This window comes from Cryptococcus neoformans (assembly GCF_000091045.1).
Source record: "Cryptococcus neoformans var. neoformans JEC21 chromosome 6 sequence".
NCBI lineage: Eukaryota > Fungi > Basidiomycota > Tremellomycetes > Tremellales > Cryptococcaceae > Cryptococcus > Cryptococcus deneoformans.
In genome coordinates, this window is record NC_006691.1 from 1,295,842 (window position 1) to 1,306,933 (window position 11,092).

Genomic DNA, 11,092 nt, shown 5'->3' on the forward strand with positions numbered 1-11,092 from the left:
CTCAGGGATCCCGCGGAGAAACACCTCGGATTCTTTCCTGCTTTTCTTAGGGCTCCTTCCGCCTCCCTGAGGTCCATTATTACGTATGCATTTTCCCCACGGCCAGCGACCGCCACGGCCTTGTCCCGTACACGTCACGACTTTTAAGGATCTTTCCAAACCACATGTTTCCTTGATAGACAGCGGCAGAAGTTTCGACTACTGATGACTGGTGGATCATTGGCCGTCTCTTGAGCAGAGCGCATATAATTGCGTGAAGACTGATGGTTGGCAAAAGAGGTGAACGGCGAACGGTGCCTGGGAAAGCTTAAAAAAGAGACCTGGCACTGGTCGCTGGAGCATATCTGACGCCCCTAACCACTGTGCGCTGTGCATGGCGCATCGCTTATGGCGTCCCGCAAATAAAAGAAGATAAATGAAAAGTGCTACGGCACCATTGCATGCTCCCTACTGTCTGCAATGTAGTGAGTCTCACCGCCATCCAACCCATCCAGCCCACCGTGGTCTCCTCCCATCCCAATCCCCCATAGCATCCTCGCCCAATCGAACGATCGTCCATGGACCACTCGCATCTTGCAACCAGCTGTCCAGAAACGTGCTCATCTATAACAAGAAATTAGATTAAAAAAGGAGGGAGAAAGATCAAGAAGTCAGAATATTCCTTGTATATTTTTATTTATGTGCGTGAAATGGGATGGACTCACAACGTCCGCACTGCGTAACTCTACCACCACCCAGACCATCGTCCGCCCACCGACTGGGCAATATCGAGCAAAGGTATCGATAAGAGGGATTACTAGCGCTTCATTGTAGATACAATCCACTGCAAGCACAAGATCGTACTCTTCATGGTTCCTTTGCGGCTCAGGTCGAGAGTTTCGTTTCTTGCCATCCTCAGACACTTGCGCCCAATCAATTTCTTCCAGTTTTACTGACTTTTGAAGAGAACCGAGAGTGTTGGCTTTACTATCGCCAACGGTCAAACCGTTCAGCTCGATATTCCGCTGAACGAGTTTGAGGTTCTCCAACCTATCGGATGCGGTGTATTGTCCGCATATCCTGCTCAATAGAACGGCTAGCAGACCTGTACCGCATCCAAGCTCTAGTATACGGCTCGACTTTAGCAATGATGGGTCCAATAGAGGGGTAGTGTCGGTGGAAGGGTGGTAATATTGAGATAGGATGTGATGAGCCAAATAGAGCGAGCTTCGCCAGAGAACACTACCTTCATTTGGTAGATCCATAGTCAATTAAAAGGCCTACAGTTCTGAAAGTAACTCACCTGTATCACCTTTACGCCCCTTCAAAGCTGTCAGATCCTGCTGTAACCGGACTTCAACACTTTGCACCCCTTTATTTTCCTCAACCCCCTTCTTCTTCCCCCTCTTCCCTCTCGACCTCGCATCTTTCCGCTGATGATAAGACTCTACCTCTTCTACTGCTTTTGTTGAAACAGTTGTAAGATTGAGTTGCAGTTCAAGAACAGATCGGGTCAAGTCGAGATATCCGAGTCCTTCAGAGCTTTTACCGATGTCTTGTTTATCCGTGTTGTCGGACATGGTTGCGAGGCACATGTAAATTTCCATCACCTTACAAATCCAAGTATTTTGATCAGTACCAGATCTGCTCTGCCCAATATCACGGAGAAACTCACGTCCTCATCTGCATCTGTGACGAGGGCAGAGTCAGTGGGAAAGTGGAAGAGTCCATTGGGACACTGGGGGACTTTCGGACTTGGGGAACGTGAAGGGGAGGTCATCCTGTTCAAATACTATTCCAGTGTGGTCATGGTGACGTTGGTTGCCGAGAAGAGAGTCCGAGATGGCGAAGAAATGAAAATCATCGAAAAATCATATCTGCAATATGTTTTGTCGTTATCAAGTTACGACGGAATTTCAGGCACCAGGCAACATTCGAAGCACTGGTTGTCGGTTTCTGCGCCTGTTGTAATACATGAGTTATACATATCACGGACAGCTGTGAAAAGAACATATTCTCCCTCTTTCAAGCCATACCATGCTTCCGCCACCATCATCCAGACAGAGCAGCTACGTCTATTCTACCCACGCTCGGCGGGGATCATCACCGTCAGCGCCCAAGCGCATAGCTTCTTTCCGGTCAGTAGCAGAGAATGCTCTCGGGCTAGAACCAGAGGACGATGATGAAGAAGAAGAGCTGAGAGCTGAGTTGGGTGTGGACGATGAAGTTGCTTTGGCGGAAGAACAGAGGGAAAGGGGTTTAGAGGAGACGCTAGAGACGCTGGGGTTTGGTACGTTTAGGTTGTTTGAGGAGAGTGTTGTAATTGACCTGCCGCAGGTGCTTATCACTGGAGACTACTTGTGAGAGACCTCATCTACCAGGAAGTTGAAATACTAAATTGATTGTAGGCTCTATGCGGGTTCGGCTGGATGAGTGACAACTCGGCATTGCAATGCATTGGTACAATAGATTACCGCCGGTCGTCCAAGAGCTCATAAACGTGTGATCTAGCTGTGATATTGCCAAGAGTACAAGTACATTTCAATCTCTCATCGAAAGTAGTCGGGCTTTTATCGGCGTCAACAATGGCCGGAGTAAGTTCTTCCCTGGACAGCCATAGATAATGGGATTAGCTGATGTTGCTGAACTTGCAGATGATGATTGGTGCTGTCGGCTGGGGAGTTGTGTCTGATCTACTAGGTCGAACAATGCCTTTCAATGCTACTTTGTTTCTCACAGGTGTCTTCGGTATTGGCGCGAGCTTCAGTCCAAGTTTTTCGATACTATGTTGTTGGATGTTCTGTCTCGGTAGCGCAGTAGGGTAAAGGATTTCTATATTCAGACTGGCCGAGCTCACACACTTCTCGTAGTGGCTCTATGCCAACAGACGGCACGCTGTTCCTTGAAAATCTACCACATAGTAAACAGTATCTCCTCACTTTACTTTCCGTCTTCTTCTCCTTTGGCGCTGTGCTTTCTTCCGTGATCAGTCTCGTTTTCTTGCCCGGTGCAAGCTGTGGAACTTATGATGGCTGCGATATCGACAAACACGAGAATGATGGATGGCGAAGAGTGCTATTTGTTTTAGGGCTTTTTGTGAGTTTATCAGAATATCACACTTTGCCTGGCGACGGCGCTGACATTGATTGTAAGAATCTCGTATGTGCTCTCGCCCGATGGTTTCTTTTCAAGCTTCAAGAATCTCCTCGATACCTCGTCTCAAATGGGCGGGAACGAGAGGCTATTCTCGCCTTACAAACCATTGCCGATTTCAACGACCACACAATCAACATTCAGCGTGCAGACGTACAGAGTCGAGAGTGCTCGGCAATTGAACCTAGTACGAGGCGCAGCTCATTTGCTTCCCCGTCCAGAGACGAAGAGGGCATTTCTTACGGAGGTGTGGAGAGTGATACTGAGAGAAAAATGAAGAATCAGCCTGTGCGAAGCGGATCATCGTTCTATAAAGAAGACGAGGATGACATGTTTGAACGATCATTCATTCCCACTGAGGGACAGATCGAAGAAGAAAGGGAAGGGCTGATGGAGGGCGAGTCGGTGGATAACGATGAAGTTGACGCCGATATGAGCAGTAGATCAAATGATCGGTTCAAGGCTCAAATCGATGGATGGAAAAAAGCACCTGTAGTCTGGTGGAAAAGCTGGATAGCTCAGATGGCGAAGTTATTCGTACCCCAATGGAGAAGGACAGTCATCTTGATGTGGATTATCTGGGGTTCAATGTCGTACGGTAAGTAACTCTGAACCGTAATAGTCCCTTTTTTGCTAAGTGCATACTCACACAGCGTACACCATGTTCAATGTGTGGCTGCCGGCTGTCTTGGAAAGTCGGGCGAAGGGCCACGGCGATGCAGCTATCAAAGAAGCGCTCGGTGACTTTGTTCTCTACTCTCGTAAGCTTTGTGTCAGCGTACTACGCATATTGCGACGCTGATCCAGATGATCAACAGTGGCCGGATGTCCGGGTTCAGTTGTAAGTGTATGACCCAGGCTTACAGCGCTGGCGAAGCTGACTTCTTTCTCGGAGGTCGGTGCGTGGATGGTTCAAACTCGACTAGGCCGCCGGAAATCCCTAGCTATATGTACACTCTGCACCGGTCTCTCGACTTTTGCATTCATCCGCGTAGAACAAAAATGGGCTGTGGTCGTAAGCTCGATGGTCATTTCTGCCGCGGCTACTGCGATGTATGCTGTCCTTTGTGAGTTGAGAAGGGTGTTTCGCATAAAACATCGACTGATGCAGGCGGAACGTAGATGGTATGACGCCGGAAACTTTTGGGACTTCTATAAGAGGAACAGCATGCGGCACATCAGCAGCTCTTAGTCGACTGTATGTCCTTGCATTCTCTTGCTCCAGATGAGAATTACTGATACGCCTCATGTAGCACTGGCGTCATCGCCCCAGTTTCAGCAGGATTCCTCTTAACGATAACCCCTTCCCTCCCAGTGTTCACCTCTGCAGCGGTATTCTGCATGACTGCGGCTTGTAGTATGGCGTTACCGTTCGAAAGGGTTGGGGGTACGGGGAGAGGAAGCAGGATGATGCATTGACTCCGATCCTCGATTTCCACTCTTGATTGGTAGCCCCGGAACAAGGAGCTCGCTTGAATATCGGGAGATGCGGCATCGGTTATTCTGTAGCATACGTAGAGTGGCAAAGTGTAGAGAAGTAATACACCTGCTTTGCATTACGTACATGTAATTTTCAAGAGACGTGTGACTCTCATCAACCTGGAACATTTTTTTGTATTATCGCAGGAATTCATTAATCGCTTCAAATAGATGGGTGGAGCACAATATTCGAATAATGAAGTTTTTCTGAGGTGTTCAACCAACACAGCCAACACCATCATATAGTATCGTATGTCCTTTGGAGCAGCATTTACTATACGACGCGGACGGTATGACGAAGTATGTGACAAGCATTTGGACTCACGGGTTCACGAAGTAAGGTTATTGTCATCCTATCATAAGGCCCCTGATATACTGCTGGTACTGCCAGGTGACTGATGAATCACCTACTACATACCGGGGTTACTCATCGGTTGTCGTCTCATTTCTTCTTCGGGTGTTTCGTTGGCACGTGACAAGAATCTAGACGGATAAGAAGTAAGACCGAAGCGAACTTCCCCACTAGGTGCAGCCAATTTATAGCCTGTAATAACCAGCCTCGTGGCCCTTCTTCATGTCATGACATCCTCCCTTACGTACCGAGCATAAATAAAGCAAGAAATTTGGTTGTCAGCCCAATTAAGCATGAATCGACGATGGGTAATGATTGACCGCCCATGGCATGCCAACCGCATCCTCACAAGATCCCTGAGTGCATGAACGAAGGACTGTGGAAAGCGCGTACTACTGCTACAAGCGATACTTTTATAGACTATTTTACGATAAATTCGAGTCTTTTAGACGTTTACGGCGGTCGCGTGGGTACTTTATTAGCTGTCGTTGTAGCAATGAAGCCAATTTAACAGTCATCGTCCCGCGATTGCCCGTATCAGATGACAGATGACGGCCAGCAATTACTTCTGCTGTGCGTACTCCTCATTTTTTGGGGTATACGACAGCTCGGGTCGCGGACTATCCCAGCACTCCACACTACTGTTCATGTGCGTAGTTATTACACTCTTCTGACTAATCGATGACGATCACTTTCAGGTGTGCTGATGGATCATCTTCTTACGTCTTATGCATTCCTCATCAGAGGGCCCTATAATAAAAAGCTGAGGTGCGACCCTGGCAAGTTACCAAAAGGAGCTAGCCTTTCTTGGAAGGAATCCTTTTGTGGCTTTCGTTGATCACCTCATGTTATCTGCTAGCAACACACGCCACTCGACAAGTAGCCCTCTATTGATAGCTTCTTAACACATGAGCACAAATGCACTATATATATAACGAGACCGCAACCTGCAGAAGTACGTAGTAGTCATGTCCTCATAGTGCTACCGGCACAGTTGACGACTTGTTCTCCGCAGCAGTTGTTGTTGGCCAGTGTCTAGCCGCCTTACTTTTGTTTCCTTGAATTATGGCTTACGATCAAATAAAGCAGGCGACCCAAATGACACCGTTCATTTTCACTCTCATAATATAGAATGTATTCATAGTAGGTGCAACGTTGAAATAGTGCCGTGGCTGCCGTCAGTAGCCGGAAGAACTGCAAGCAGATAATATTTAGGCGTCGTTGACAAGTGTCGCAGTAAGATATTTTGGTTATGCTTGAGAAGCAGAAGTAGCAAATTTAATGTAGGGGGGATATCCAAATAAGAATGAATATGTAGAACGATCGGCGTTTGGACTGAAAAAAGAGAAGAATTGGAGGGCAAAGTAGTCATGAGTCAACCTACTTGTTGACGAAAAAAGGATCTCCCAAAATATTGAAAGTTTTTTTCCGCCATGATCATAATAACAGCCACCACCTGGGGGGGCATCCATATAATAAACCATCTCCCGCATATCTCCATTCTCTTTGGCCGCCTCAGTACAAGTAGAACGTACACCGATAAACAGCCAACAAATCGTCCATGTCTTATTGTTTTTCCTAACAATCAACCTTCAGGACATCCCACCACTTTGTCTCTCATGAAGTTTCAAACGCTCCAGGCGAGACAGAAGTCGCTATAATTTATGTTTTAAGTACGTTGAACAGATGCATGAGGCTTACCTAGCTAGGTAACGAGATAATTGTCAGTCAGTGAAAATGGACAAGGGGGATGAAATGGTAAAAGAAAGTGGTGGGGATTGATGGTGTCCATTTATGGGCGCTCGGATGGTGGGCTGTCTTGAATTGTATCATGATGATGAATAATACAGCGCAGCTCCATCGAGGAAAGGATCTTCAAAGCTCACACACAATTTTAACATATGAACGCCACAGTCACGCAGAGTCATCAAACGGATTGGTTGTTTGAACCTTGTCGAGACGCATCAAATTTGAACTTCCTATGTTCTTTCAGTTCGGGGAAACCGATTTACAGGTAAGAGCAGCTCGACCCGGCTGCTATCCACGGACACAATTTTCATTACGCCATTTTAAACATCTAACAATACACCTGATACTTCAGATCTATATAATTCAAAACCTTTCTTCAACAAAAAGCAAATGAATCGCGAGGGTAAAAAGCAAGGGGTAAGGAACAAAGATAACAAGCTTCAGCATTCAACGTTTACTCGCATTAATCACGCAGATGAAGAAGGCGCAAGTGGCGTGCCTGAGTGATGATAAATGAAATGAAAGTCGCGATCCATGGATCGCGTCTGCCAATCTGGCAACTCTTGGTGGCAAATTTGACAGGAAGGCTATGAAGATGACAGGGCCGGGGATCAATAATCGGGGACTGCTGCTATTCTTTCTGCGAAGTCTGGAGGCATTTTGGACGTATAAGAGAAGATCTATCGGTGGCGAGATAGTCCATAGAATTTTCCCCCTAAAACTGAATTTCCAGACTAGATTATTAGACCCCGCCGTTATCATGAAATGGTATTATCCTCTTCTTGGGACCGCAAAGTTATCACAACCCTCTCATCTGGATGGAACTCTAAATCCTGCTGTCCGTGCATCGTGCCTGCTGGTTGATGTATACTTTGCCTTTTCCCCTCTCGCCTCTTTTACGGTGCATTGCGTCAATCTACAAATTCGTAAATCCATAATCCACAATTAAGGCATAAGGAACAGTGCAGTAATAACGCATAGAGCAGAACATCGGGAATCCTAGTAGGAGGGAGGCCATGATGAAAGGTTTATTATCTCACTTGCTGTTAAAAGGAAAAAAAGTCACTAGAGAATGAAGGAAAAACGATCAGATCATTTCTATATAGAAGCGAAGAAGAAGAATCGAAGGAACCAAATAACCCTCGACTGTGTTGAATCTTATTATTAAGTATCTGAAGTTTTGTGGAACCGCAAACAACGATAATTTAATGAAAATCGAAGATATCGAAGATACCATTAGAATAATGGAATGGACGCATCAGAAATCAGTAAGTAAACAATAGTAGCCACAGGACTATAGAGAAGCAGGAATGACGAACTGTTAAAGAGATCGAAGCAAGACCTTTTGAATATGAGGAACGAGGAACACGCAAGATAGGCTTGACGGATACGGAAAAGGAATCACGTGAACGACGGAAGTTGAGAAAATGACACTTGACTAATAAAACGTAAATTTAAATAGTAAGTTTGTAAGTGACCTCCATATACACAGGCAGCCCGCGCAAAGAAGTAATGGAAAGATTTGAAATTGAGCAAGTGGGCAAAATGCATTTGAACCTGCAAGTCGCAAGCCGCGAGCTGACTATAAATAAGACCCTGTTAATGCACGTAATTCCGCTGTTTATTAGCCTGCAATAAGGCCTCAAACCTCGCGCATTCTGCAGTCTGCTTTTCCCGTGCTGGCGTGGCCTTGGGATCTTAAAACCTGGACTAAAGACCCTGAATCTAATCATTGAGTCCCGGTCCCTAGAGAATCCTGAAAACGTAGACAGGGTTAACCAGAGAAACCAAAAACGTACCTGACAGACCTTCCTTGACCGTCATCCGTCATTTGCTTTCCACGTTTGCTCTACTCCTGCGCTTCTCATTTGACGTCGTCGACGACAGAGGGGTTATGGAGGATGGAAGGCTTCCGTTCACGTTACCTCTTACGTTACGGTAGTTCGCATTCCGTACGTTTGGAAAGTCTGGCTATCTCTTGATGAATTCTTGGAGCCTCAAGGCAGCCAAGACTAATTGGAAATCAGAACTAAGTCGAAGCCAGCGAAGTGCGACTTGCCCACTCTTTTTAGTGGGGTGCGCTCGCTGTTGTCGCTCTTCGCCGTCGCTTTTGCTAATATAGAGGATTTTTTTTTGGCGTTTTCGTCCCCTCCGACGTTCCGCCCTTGAGTCCCGTTTGTACCTTGATATGACTTACCCTGAATTCTGCAATCTGCAACCTGCAACCTTCAGTAGTCGAAAAGCATAAGATCCCTGCTCCCCTAAATAAGTAGAAGATGCCTGTTGCTCCTGTTTCCTGTTTTCTTTCTTCTCATCCTATCACTACTTTGACAACTCAGTTTCCCCTGTCAGCCCAGGTCTTGAAGGCGTTGACAGCTCTCGACGCCCCCCTCCATCACCCATCAACATCTCAACACTTTTCTTGGCCCATTCATAAACACCAAGACCATCCGGCGTGCTTGTCGCTGTGTATATCCTGCACTATTATCAGTCTATTTCCCTCTCTCTACGTCTCCCCTTCTTCATAGGCGTCAACGGCTCTTCCAACGGCTACAACTAGTACGACGTCTCAAGCCGCCCTTTCCTCGTCTGCTTCGCCATGTCAACTTCCGCCAACCCTTTACACGTTGCTGGTGGATCACCGCAGTTCATTGATGGTGGCTATATCGAGCTCGTTGCTGTTATCGGCACTGGCGCCTATGGTGTCGTCTATCTCGCCGTTGACTCAAGATATCCGCAGCCTGTGTACCGAGCGATCAAATGCATGCGAAGAAGCGGTCTTGATGAGCGTCAAAAGCACTTTCAACGGCGAGAAATGGGTCTTCATCGTCTCGCATCAGGGCATCCCAGCATCATCACGATGGACAGAATATTTGAAGAGGGTGATTATATTTATGTTGTCATGGACTACGGAGATGAAGGAGACCTTTTCTCTATGATCACAGACAAGAAAAGAGTGAGTGGGCTTTTCTACCATGGTTTGTAGTCATGACTAATGGCCGCCATAGTATGTCGGTGACAATGAACTCATCCGCAGTGTCTTCCTACAACTTCTTGATGGAGTTACCTGGATGCACTCTCTTGGTATCAGTCACCGTGACATCAAGCCCGAGAACATAGTATGCTCTCAGGACGGTACCCGAGTACGCATCTGTGACTTCGGTTTGGCGACATCAGAGGAGCGCTCGAGCGAGTTTGGTTGTGGTTCGACTTTTTACATTGCACCTGGTAAGTCTTTCCTTCCTATTAATCTATTTTGAACGGCATGCTCATTTTGCTTTAGAATGTCTTGGAGACTGGTTCCCCGAAAACAAGACGTATCCTACTCGTTCCGGCGATATTTGGTCCCTCGGTGTCATTCTCGTTAACCTTGTCTGCGGGCGCAACCCCTGGCGAATTGCCTCTCCTTCCGACGAATCGTTCAACTCTTACCTGGCTGACCCCCATTTCCTCCGTAAAATCCTTCCTGTCTCCGACGAGTGTCTCTACATCCTCACCCAAATATTCACGGTGCACCCTGAAGAGCGCATTACTCTTCCTGTCCTGCGTCAGCTCATCTCAAAGGTTGAGACCTTCAGCATGACAGTGGACGAGCTTCGTCATGCCCACATTTCCGCCCAGCAGAAGATTGCCGCAACTCAGCCTCCCGTTTTGCTGTCACTTCCAAAAGAAGACGACAGCTGGTCAGAGCAAGAAGAGCTCTTTGCGTACGATGATGACATGGAGACTCCATCGTTGCGAAGCGATACTGATTCACCACGATACCCTCTTTGTCTTTCCCCTACTACCTCATCCAACGGCGAATCATTACCACCGACGCCCAACCTCATCCCCGACGAATGTATCGCATTCGCTCATCAGCCGCAATCTCCTCAGTTCTGGGAATACGTTCCCAAAGTGACCTTCGAATATGACAACCAACGTTCAACCGATGTTCATATCAAAGGCTCTTCTTTGTTTACCTACAATTCTACACCGACCACATATGCTCAATAACAACTGGCGACTTTACATTGTCTTTCTCAACTCCTTGATTCTTCTTCATCATGCTTCATTTTAGCACGCATTTTTTGGGTTTATCAAGCATGGCATATCCAGCATACACACGGCAATAATATAGTTCTGACATCTTGTTGATATTTTTAACGTTAGTAACGACCTGTTGATGACAATTGTTCATTAGTTCCTCTTTGGTATAGACCTGGGTAGGATGTAATATTATATGTATCGTTGTTTAATCCCTATTTTAAAGTGATACTTATCATGTGCCTTGAATGCGATATCTGCAAGTTGCCGGTCCACACTTGGAGGCTATCAGCAGCGGTTTAGGCCAAGCAAATGCTGCAGCATTACATTGCCAAGGGCCAAGGTCGGACAAGA

General features: G+C 46.6%; 3 protein-coding genes across 3 annotated transcripts; 2 read left to right on the top strand and 1 right to left on the bottom strand.

Moving 5' to 3' along the window:
* Positions 1-443: 443 nt before the first annotated feature.
* On the bottom strand, positions 444-1,848 carry CNF04470 (hypothetical protein). Its single transcript, XM_024657458.1, has 4 exons — positions 1,655-1,848; positions 1,283-1,589; positions 705-1,225; positions 444-603 (listed from the first exon to the last, which is right to left on the bottom strand). Exons 1-4 carry the CDS (start codon positions 1,757-1,759, stop codon positions 472-474), a joined length of 1,065 nt encoding a protein of 354 aa, XP_024513146.1. The 5' UTR covers positions 1,760-1,848; the 3' UTR covers positions 444-471.
* A 103-nt stretch (positions 1,849-1,951) lies between these two features.
* On the top strand, positions 1,952-4,682 carry CNF04480 (membrane transporter, putative). The gene is made up of 12 exons (XM_571408.2): positions 1,952-2,269; positions 2,317-2,339; positions 2,388-2,439; positions 2,491-2,573; positions 2,634-2,800; positions 2,850-3,075; positions 3,133-3,730; positions 3,786-3,893; positions 3,951-3,973; positions 4,028-4,199; positions 4,255-4,330; positions 4,386-4,682. The coding sequence occupies exons 1-12, from the start codon at positions 2,017-2,019 to the stop codon at positions 4,549-4,551; spliced, it is 1,947 nt and encodes a 648-aa protein (XP_571408.1). The 5' UTR covers positions 1,952-2,016; the 3' UTR covers positions 4,552-4,682.
* A 4,317-nt stretch (positions 4,683-8,999) lies between these two features.
* On the top strand, positions 9,000-10,957 carry CNF04490 (Ran1-like protein kinase, putative). Its single transcript, XM_571410.2, has 3 exons — positions 9,000-9,668; positions 9,721-9,940; positions 9,996-10,957. The coding sequence occupies exons 1-3, from the start codon at positions 9,312-9,314 to the stop codon at positions 10,706-10,708; spliced, it is 1,290 nt and encodes a 429-aa protein (XP_571410.1). The 5' UTR covers positions 9,000-9,311; the 3' UTR covers positions 10,709-10,957.
* Positions 10,958-11,092: the final 135 nt, after the last annotated feature.

What these genes read in the sequence shown, in the direction of transcription:
- CNF04470 (XM_024657458.1), bottom strand. Translation starts at nt 1,759, where the DNA reads ATGACCTCCCCTTCACGTTCCCCAAGTCCGAAAGTCCCCCAGTGTCCC. An exon ending in TCACAGATGCAGATGAGGAC is followed by an intron (nt 1,590 to 1,654) that starts GTGAGTTTCTCC and finishes TGGATTTGTAAG; the next exon opens with GTGATGGAAATTTACATGTG. An exon ending in GGGGCGTAAAGGTGATACAG is followed by an intron (nt 1,226 to 1,282) that starts GTGAGTTACTTT and finishes TACCAAATGAAG; the next exon opens with GTAGTGTTCTCTGGCGAAGC.
- CNF04480 (XM_571408.2), top strand. Translation starts at nt 2,017, where the DNA reads ATGCTTCCGCCACCATCATCCAGACAGAGCAGCTACGTCTATTCTACC. An exon ending in TATTTGTTTTAGGGCTTTTT is followed by an intron (nt 3,076 to 3,132) that starts GTGAGTTTATCA and finishes ATTGATTGTAAG; the next exon opens with AATCTCGTATGTGCTCTCGC. An exon ending in CCGGATGTCCGGGTTCAGTT is followed by an intron (nt 3,974 to 4,027) that starts GTAAGTGTATGA and finishes TCTTTCTCGGAG; the next exon opens with GTCGGTGCGTGGATGGTTCA.
- CNF04490 (XM_571410.2), top strand. Translation starts at nt 9,312, where the DNA reads ATGTCAACTTCCGCCAACCCTTTACACGTTGCTGGTGGATCACCGCAG. An exon ending in TGATCACAGACAAGAAAAGA is followed by an intron (nt 9,669 to 9,720) that starts GTGAGTGGGCTT and finishes TGGCCGCCATAG; the next exon opens with TATGTCGGTGACAATGAACT. An exon ending in GACTTTTTACATTGCACCTG is followed by an intron (nt 9,941 to 9,995) that starts GTAAGTCTTTCC and finishes ATTTTGCTTTAG; the next exon opens with AATGTCTTGGAGACTGGTTC.